Below are 9890 nucleotides of genomic sequence, written 5' to 3' on the forward strand. Positions count from 1 at the left end.
TTTCTCCAACCTCATTTCTGTCGCTGGGAATAAATACCAACCGCTTACTAATAATTGCCCAACTTTTGCGTGAAATATAGCACACTAATACCAACCTCATTTTACATTTATTTCTCCGACAATTTTAACAAACGGCCATGGCTTATCCCCATCCACAACTTGGTTGTCTTGGAAACGACTCGCAAATCGCTCCTCCTTCAACAAGACATTTAAACGAACCCTTTTTGATTCGTTTTATTTAAAACACACTAACAGTTGTCAGCTAGTAGTATCAGCCACTTCTCTTGTATAACTCAGTTAGACGTCTCCAACTGTTTATCACAAGATACAATGATATAAGACCACAAACAGACTTTACTGCTTCGTACAACAGTGAGACTTCACTGATACAATAATATAGGTTGACCACAGGCAGACTTTACTGCCTTGTACAACAGTCAGACTTTACTGACACAATAATATAGGTTGACCACAGGCAGACTTTACTGCCTCGTACAACAGTCAGACTTTACTGACACAATAATATAGGTTGACCACAGGCAGACTTTACTGCCTCGTACAACAGTCAGACTTTACTGACAGTCAGACTTTACTGACAAACAAATAATATGCGTTGACCGCAGGCAGACTTTACTGCCTCGTACAACAGTCAGACTTTACTGACAGTCAGACTTTACTGACAAACAAATAATATGCGTTGACCGCAGGCAGACTTTACTGCCTCGTACAACAGTCAGACTTTACTGACAGTCAGACTTTACTGACAAACAAATTAATATGCGCCTGACCGCAGGCAGACTTTACTGCCTCGTACAACAGTCAGACTTTACTGACAGTCAGACTTTACTGACAAACAATATATGCGTTGACCGCAGGCAGGACTTTACTGCCTCGTACAACAGTCAGACTTTTACTGACAGTCAGACTTTACTGACAAACAAATAATATGCGTTGACCGCAGGCAGACTTTACTGCCTCGTACAACAGTCAGACTTTACTGACAGTCAGACTTTACTGACACAAAAATAATATAAGTTGACCGCAGGCAGACTTTACTGCACTACGTACAACTTGCACCGGTTGCTTTTCACAAAATAATTTAGGTTGCTTTACGTCAGTTCATCGCCCCGGCCTTTCTGACTATATATCCTTATGGGTTCTTTTTTGGTAGGCCTAAGCACCCTTTTTCCCCTCTGGGATACAGTCTTTGCCAGCGGAATGACTAGTTAAATTGACTAGTTACCTTTTAAATTGTGCACTTCTAGTCGCCCCGCCAGCGGACCGGGTCCCAGACGAGAGGGAGCCTTCGTCATTTATCCAATCCCACTTCTCGACACCAAATATGTTGTAGCGAATTAACAACTGTTTCCAAATCTTAAAGTAATTTTTCAATCAGAGTCAGAAGTCCAGAGTGCGATAAACTGAAGTTTTATTCCATCCTTGCAGACATTTCATCCAAAATGAGAGTGGTGGTCCATGGAGCAGCTCTGACTAAAACACCCAATGCATTTACTTTTTATACTCATAATTCGTCACTTTCTGCAAGTCACGATCTTCAACCTCCATCTATACTGATCCAATCAGAATATTCCCTTATATCTCCTCATATTTTATCTACGCTTTTGGCCACTCAGAATATTCTCGCTCACCTGTTGCGGGGGAACTTTTGCTTTGAGGAAGATAGACCCTCCTGCCAATTTGCTTGGTATCACTTTTTTGGAGGCCTGGTCTGACCTTGACTGCCATATCTTGTGTGTGTGCTTATGTGCGAGTGTGTGTGTGTGTGTGTGTGTGTGAGTGTATGTGTGTATGTGTATGTCTTTTATGTGTGTGTATGTGTTTGTGTGTGTATGTGTGTGGGTGGGTGGGTGTGAGTAAGTGACCCCCCTCCAGACTGCTTGTTACTTTCCACTGGCCTGCACCTGCACCCTGGCCTTCATGATGCTTGACCTTACATGATACCCATCCCTGCACACAGGCCCAATGACAATTGTAGCTGCAATGACCACCACGGCACTGTTTTACAATCATAATTTTCAACAATACCTTGCTACTACTTTCGAAAACACAATGTGAATGTTGGCAGCTCTGCCCCAGGGTGCTGTCTTGTACCAGCAGGTTTTGCCACAGTAACTTTCCACTGAAAACAAGTTGTGTAATAGTGATTTGTGATTTTAAGGGCTCCTCATACGTTTAAGTCATTCTGAGGAAAGACCATGGCACTCAATATTCCAGGTCTGATCGTCACAATCATTTTCTATGTTGTGGTCCTGTGCATTGGGATATGGGCTTCCAGAAGATCAAAAGCAAAGAGGACCACTGGGACAGTGACAGAAGTGGCTCTGTTAGGGGACCGCTCCATAAATTTGGCTGTGGGGATTTTCACTATGACTGGTGAGTGTTATGTCATTTACAACCTTGTACCTGTTCTTTGTGTTAGAAGTTGAGGTTTTTTTAAAACCTCTTTTTTATTGAAAAACACAAAATTAGATGCATATCTAGGTCACTAGAGTTACATAAGTTTTTCTGTACTTTTGTTCACTTTTGATTGGAATTTCTTTTTCTATTTTATTTCTATCATTTAAAGATATTTTTCCCAACTAGTCTAATTCAACATTGTCAATTGATATAATTATTGAGTAAGTATGTGCCGTAAAATCTTTCAAACAGAGAGGGACCAAAAGTAGGTTTATTTGGTGACTTTTTAAGGAATGATGGAACCGCATATTGATGTTTTCCTGTTCTGATTGGTTGGTGGCATGGTGGCTCTTAGAAATGCTCATATGGGGGACTGATAGAACCAAAAATATTGCTATTCTACTGTTGTAAGAAACATGAACAAAGTGTAGCATTATTTTGTATCGTTAACTCATACCCTTGGATGTGTACTCTGTCTCACTGAGACTTGAACAATTAGCATGTGACCCCCCCCCCCCCCCCCCTCATTGCCCCAAGATAATAATAATAATAATAATAATAATAATAATAATATACAATAATAATAATTGGTCGATAATCATTAATTATAATAATAATAACATAATCATGGTGATAATAATGAATAGCCTACTAATAAGCCTACTATTACTGATAATAATTATAACAATAATAATAATAAATAGTTATAATAATTGACTGTATGGGCCTAACAATAACAATAGCCTAAACCTTGACATGTCCAGGCCTCATCAATAACAATATGCTATCTATCTATCTATCTATATATATATGGTGGTGTAGTTGAGGGCGGTGGCGGCGGGTTGGGCGGGGTTCGGACGGACGGATGGGGGGCCCCAACTACCCCTAACCAGCTTTGGGGGGGCCCAGCTTGCAAAAGTTTGAGAACCCCTGCTTTACATCAACCCCAAAACATGTTCACACACAAAATACACATAAATCAAAAACACATAGAGTACTCCGTAACTCCAGGCAGCGAAACTTGGCAACATTCTAGGCAACAAACTAGGCACACAGTGTTCACACATCTAAACACCATTAACACTTCCTCACAGCAGGTAAGTGTTTTCTCATGCATCTCGAATAGTTCCATGCGCTTCTCCCTGGCTAGGATTGAGGCACCCTTTAAATAGCCTGCCACCTGGGCTTAATTGGGCCAATCAAGCCGATTGGACCCGACCATTGTAGTGGGGGAAGTCCAACGGCGCACTCACACGCATGCGTTGGAATGCGTTGATCCAACGGATGGTGGAGGAGGAGTCTGGCGCATGGGGTTGTGTTGATAACAGAGACGTTATAGTGAAATTGACAGGTCAACAAACCACGCCACTAGCAAGCTGTTTAACTTGTGAGTAGTAGCATGCTAACATTAGATAGGTGGCTCAGACACCTCGCAAATCCTATCAGATGTATTTTTCAGTTACAATAACGGGGTTTTTACATTGTACAGTGTCTATTTCTCTGTAACTTTAAAAAAATCTAATAAAAAAAAAGTCAAACAAACAACTTTTAGGTACAAATACGACGGAGTTTGGTCCGCCATCTTTTCTTTTTGAGCTTTGCGATCTTCAGACGTGAGCATAAACGCGATCTGATTGGCTAGCACCTGTGCTGTCAGTTATGCATGAAAGGCAATTTGATTGGCTGACGCATGGTTGCCTCTCGAAAAGTTGAAAATTGTTCAACTCTTGCCGCAAGCAATGCATGAAACACAACGCAAACAGAACCCAACGGAGCCACAATTCAGTTTGGCAAAGGATGACGTCACCCCATTCAAAGTGAATGGGGATCCGTCAACCTTGACGGATCAACGCATTCCAACGCATATGTGTGAGTGAGCCGCAAGTCTCTCCTGCTCTTGTAGGGAAATATGAGTCCACCTCCATTTTGGTGCCACGGTGAGAAGAGGGATTTCACCTTCTCACAGTGTGTTTCATAGCCACCTGGGTTGGAGATTGTGCCTATAACAACATCCCAGAACTGCATTGTTCCATTTGGTTGACTTTCTCATCACCCTGCTGGTGTTCTTATCTCTATTCTGTCTCTGGCTTTCTCCCCATGCTTTTCCATGCAAGGGTTAAACTAGGGGCAGGAAAATGGATTTAAGAGTACTGCGTAAGATATTGAATTTGAAGGTGATTTCTTTGTCATGTTTGGCTTTATTTGAATGGTCTCAGTCTGAGTGGTGGAGTTTTCTCAGTCCTACAGCTGAATAGATTAGTCTTAACATGGATTTCAGAAACATGAGAATTCTGGTCTCTGTAGGTTGTAGGTAACCCCCCTCTGGAGGGAACAAACCCCCTCTTTGGGTGAGAACCCCCTCTATTTGTCTATTTCAATGTGTGATCCTTATCAAGAACCACCACTGTCCAGGATTTGAGCCTCAGGTGTTTGTGTATGTGTGTTTCACAGCCACCTGGATTGGAGGTGGATTTATTCTTGGTGTGGCAGAAGCTGTCTACAGCCCAAAAAAGGGTCTTGTCTGGGCATTGATTCCACTATATTCTTCAGTGTCATTGATATTGGGTAAGTTTATCAGGTAATTTGGAATTAAGAATTGATAATGAGGAAACGTATAGTTTTTACCAAGTCTGATAGTGTAATAGAGACAAAAACAAGCAATCTTATGTGCTCAAATGTCATCGCATAATGCCTCTCCATTACGTACCCAAGGAGTCATGGTGATGTGATTGTCTATATTTTGCACCAACATAAACACATTTTAACATTCACTGCGTGTGTAATATATATGCTTTGCAGCTCATAGCTCATGTCATAGAAACTGGGCTTATAGTAGTGCAAGACTAATAATTTGTAGAATATTTTTGGAATATCTTTGCAAATGTTGCAAATCTATGGCCATCTGTTGCGGGTTTAGTATCCCTGCATTCCTGGTAGTAAGTTGCATGTGACTAATCACATGTTCTAGATCTTTTAGATATTGTGACATATGTTCACGCTGTACTTGCATGTGCAACATTCCACATGTGCACCTGCACTGGACTCTCATATCTAAACGCATGTGAATGACATCACAAGCTCAAGCTTTACAGCCATTGGCTGAGGTCCTTGATGTTCAAGGTAAAATGACCATGACCCAAGGAAATCAAAGCGATGGAACACATTTCCTACTCTGAGTCTAATGACTGCTAACATAGGCTATATTCACATAAGACTTTCAGTCAGTGCGTTCATTCAGTTCATTTAGAATCTTTATAAAAAACATTTTATTTCTACAATGCCAACTCGTAAACAAGTTTCAAAACAAATTTCAACCCATAAATAATCTCTGATGACTGGCAAAGATCCAATGATGGATCACAGCAAGATCCATCTCAGTCAGAGGTTATGTGGGAAGCTTTTTCATTGTGTAAATTGTTTATTGTACTTATGTAAGCTCATTTTTTTTTCTATTTGATCTCAGGTGGTTTAATCTTTGCTAAACCAATGAGGGAGAAGAAGTATGTTACCATGATGGATCCATTTCAGATCAAATATGGCAAAGCTATGACTGGTCTTCTGGTCATCCCTGCCATCATTGGAGATGTGTTGTGGATAGCATGTACCCTCATGGCTCTCGGGGTAAAATAATTAGATCTTTCAAATGGAAATGAAGAGGAATTCCATATAGTGACACAGACCAGTATCCAGAGTAGCCCAGAATATGGCACAGTTGTTTGTCTGAACAGTAGAATTTCTCATGAAAAATAAAACACTGCTCTCTTCATTTCAATATATGCACTGTAACCTCCAATGAGCTTGTGTAAGTAGTGTGTATCAGGCTCCACTCTTTATCATGGCCACACCCCTCTCCATTCTGCTGTTAAAGTTGATGGCAGACTTAATCAGACTGGTAATTAAAGGTCAATAAAGTGGACTCTAATTCATACTCCCCTTCTCAAACTGGGTAATTCTCAATTGTGAGAAACTTTCTTGATATTTTCCAGGAGGGACTGTCAGCGTAATCCTTGATCTGCCGTATGTCTACGCCGTGGTGATATCCGCAGCTGTAGCGATCATCTACACTCTCCTTGGGGGGTTGTACTCTGTGGCATACACTGATATCATCCAGTTGATCCTCATGTTCGTAGCTTTGGTGAGTTTTAGCCAGTGTATAACAATATATCCATAGATTAAACCACACATTCTCCCATAGACCTCAAGGCTGTTTAAGGCTTGACAGGTGGAGTTGTTTTAGTTGTCTGAAAGATTTATAAAAAGGATTTAACTTAACCTTTATTTAGTTCACAATTAGTTTCACATCTGCATTTCTTTCTTCTTTTAGTACATCATTTGGTGTTTTATGGTGGAATGTGATGACCTCAATTCATCGTTTAACCGTGATGTGATGTGTGCTGTGCTCTCCTCTAGTGGCTCTGTGTGCCGTTCATCCTTTTGAATCCCATCCCCCTTGACATCAGCATCACAGCCTTCAATTATACCTATCAGCCACCGTGGCTTGGTCAGCTAAAGACATTGGACATCTGGAGATGGCTGGATGAAGCTTGTGCACTGGTAAGAATTGTCATCTCTGCAAACAAACCATCAGATATTTATGGTTCTGCAATTTGCTGAACTCTGTACATGCTACTTGGACCCTGAGGATCACCTGATGACTGTACCGATATTCTTCACTATTAACACCACACTACTTCACTCCAGTAACAGTAATACAACATAGATAGTTTGTAATTACTATACCTGTGTGATTAATACTTGAGTTAAAAGTTGAGTGAGTATTTGTGATTGTTTCGTTGTGTTTCATGAGTAGAGCATAGGAGACCTAGGTTTCCAGAGTTTTCACCAGAGGACCCTGTCCTCTGCCTCTGCAGCCAAAGCACAGATCGCATGTTTTGCTGCAGCGGTGTTGGTCCTCATCCTGGGCATTCCATCTGTACTGATAGGAGCAGTGGCTGCATCTACAGGTTTGGGCTGCTTATCCATTGCTAAACGTTGAGCCACTGGTCCCACATATTTTATTATGATATGTATGTAAATTAAACAATTCCCAGGGTATACATAGTCTAATACTAAGAATGTGGAGTCTAGTATTAGTTACACAATAAACACTCCCCTGACTGTTTGTTCATATGTATTTCCACAGACTGGAATCAGACTGATTATGGCACCCCTTCTCCATACGAGCGCGGAGAGGCATATAGTATCCTGCCCATTTGTTTGCAGTACCTTTCTCCCTCCTATGTCTCCATATTAGGGATCGGAGCAGTGGCAGCAGGAGTTATGTCCTCCACAGATTCTATCCTCCTCTCCAGTACATCCATGTTCTCCACTAACATCTACAAGAACATCAGAGAACAGGTTTGCCCAGCCTAGCAAGAATGCCCCCATAGATAGAACTGAATGAGCAATGAACAATATCCCCAACATATATTTTATATTTATATATGTGTGTATGTGTATATATTTATAAAATATATGTGGGGAGAATGTATGCACTGTATATATACTGTATATGATTCTTTCCCCTATATATATACTATATATATGGACGAGAATCAGAAACATGACAGATTAATTCATGGCAGTTTAATTCATATATGTATCAAGATAAGCATGCTACCATACATGTAGCAAATGTACAAGATGCATACAAACATAAGATGGTATGTACATGATGCATAAAAATGAATAGTGGATAAGATCGGGGGGAGAGGGCAGTATTGAAGAACAGCTTAGTGAGTATACAGTTTGCTTGTAAGGTTACTATTACAAGCGTAAGTAGAGCAATGAAACAGAAAACTGTCGATGGTGGCAATTAAGGTACAATGAATGCATGACCGTGTGGTGGGGATGGGTAGGCGTAGGCAGAGGGTTTCCGCAAGCATTAATGGACTACAGAAACCTTAAATAAATAATGAATTAAATACTAACCTAAACGTATCGATACAGTATCATAAAAAATTATCAATAACACGAACATGGACAGCTCGTTAAAAAAAGTGAATCAACCAGAAGGAGGTTTAACCAAATATGGGCTTTGTGGACCAGAGCAATATCCTGTATTCACATTATCTGGCTCCAAAAAGCACTGTTTGCACAGTACATATATGACGCATGTCATTTTATCAAATTGTGGCTTAATTTCTGTGCAACAGAAGGGCATGGCACCATGCTGTCCATGATTTGTACAGTCATTGATCCCAATCCAATTATAAATAATGATGTTGAGACAGCTCCACTATTTCACATGATCATATGCCATCAAAAGGATTCTGTAGATGTTATACAAACTAGTTACCTACAGAATCAAGTTCAAACTGTTCCTTAAGAATATAAGTAAGATGTGTTTGTGATAACACCGGAAAACACCAGTGTTTGTGTGTGTCTACAGGCATCGGAGAGGGAGCTACAGTTGGTGATCCGAATAACTATTGTGGTGACTGGTGTGGCAGGCACAGCTTTAGCTTTCTTTAAAAACAGCATTTTGGTACTTTGGGTCCTTGCAGCTGATCTGGGGTACTGCGTCATCCTCCCTCAGCTGATTTGTGTCCTCTTCTGTCCTGTCTCCAATGTTTACGGGGCAGGTGTGGGGTACTTCATGGGCATATTGCTGAGGTTGTTGAGTGGGGAGCCTCTGATAGGCCTTCCGCCAGTAATCCATTTTCCAGGTGGTGAAATAACCGATGGTGTGTACATCCAGCAAGCACCTATCCGATCAATAGCTATGCTCTTCACACTCCTCTGCATCCTTTTGTTCTCTTACCTCTTCACTCAACTATTCCGCCGTGGCATACTGCCCAAAACGTGGGATGTTCTTGGGGTCAACAAGGTCATGACGCCAGGGCTGGATCAAACAGGAAGCAATGCTGAAGGAGAGAGACTGATGATGACGTCACCATCTGGCTCCAGCACTGTGAAGAGGAGCAACTTGGAGGTGGAAGACAAGGCAAAGCTCTAGGGATCTGACTTGCTTGAGCCCAGACGGAAGAGTATATTTAGTATATCTGTGGTCGACCACTTTGCAAACTACTCACTGAACTACTGCCCTCAGGAAGTGTGTTTGGGACTTTGGGACTGCAAAGTAGAATCAAATTTAAACAGGTGTTGTTTAATACTATTTGGCAATATGGTCCTAGGAAGTTGGATTCTTCTATGAATGTATGTGAGTAGTATACAGTAATGACTACTGATTGTCCAGGTATTTCTTTAATATCCAATATAGTTACTTGTTATGATTAACCCTCCTATTATCTATGGGGTCAATTTGACCCCATTCAATGTTTAACGTCTCTAAATAAATGATTGACATCATTTTTTTTTTGCCTCATATTTAATGACTTTTCCTAATTTAATGGGGACAACTGGGCAAACACAAAATTAACATGATATGTTTTCAATGTCCTGTACACATGCGGAACGCATCGGTGTACTTTGGGGTCAATCTGACCCCAGGCTGTTTTAATTGTAAAATA

At 40.9% G+C, this 9890-nt stretch overlaps 1 protein-coding gene across 1 annotated transcript; it reads left to right on the plus strand.

Moving 5' to 3' along the window:
* The first annotated feature begins 2216 nt into the window (after positions 1–2216).
* Positions 2217–9409, plus strand: LOC105911655 (high affinity choline transporter 1-like). The gene is made up of 8 exons (XM_031559190.2): positions 2217–2394; positions 4870–4983; positions 5882–6044; positions 6412–6580; positions 6829–6972; positions 7229–7382; positions 7562–7776; positions 8810–9409. The coding sequence occupies exons 1-8, from the start codon at positions 2217–2219 to the stop codon at positions 9374–9376; spliced, it is 1704 nt and encodes a 567-aa protein (XP_031415050.1). The 3' UTR covers positions 9377–9409.
* Positions 9410–9890: the final 481 nt, after the last annotated feature.

This window comes from Clupea harengus, chromosome 21 (assembly GCF_900700415.2).
Source record: "Clupea harengus chromosome 21, Ch_v2.0.2, whole genome shotgun sequence".
NCBI classification, from domain to species: Eukaryota; Metazoa; Chordata; class Actinopteri; order Clupeiformes; family Clupeidae; genus Clupea; species Clupea harengus.

Bases quoted from the DNA above. Each gene is read 5' to 3' on its own strand.
- LOC105911655 (XM_031559190.2), top strand. From the start codon at position 2,217: ATGGCACTCAATATTCCAGGTCTGATCGTCACAATCATTTTCTATGTT. The intron at 2,395-4,869 runs GTGAGTGTTATG...TGTGTTTCACAG, and splicing joins GGGGATTTTCACTATGACTG to CCACCTGGATTGGAGGTGGA. The intron at 6,973-7,228 runs GTAAGAATTGTC...TTTCATGAGTAG, and splicing joins TGGATGAAGCTTGTGCACTG to AGCATAGGAGACCTAGGTTT.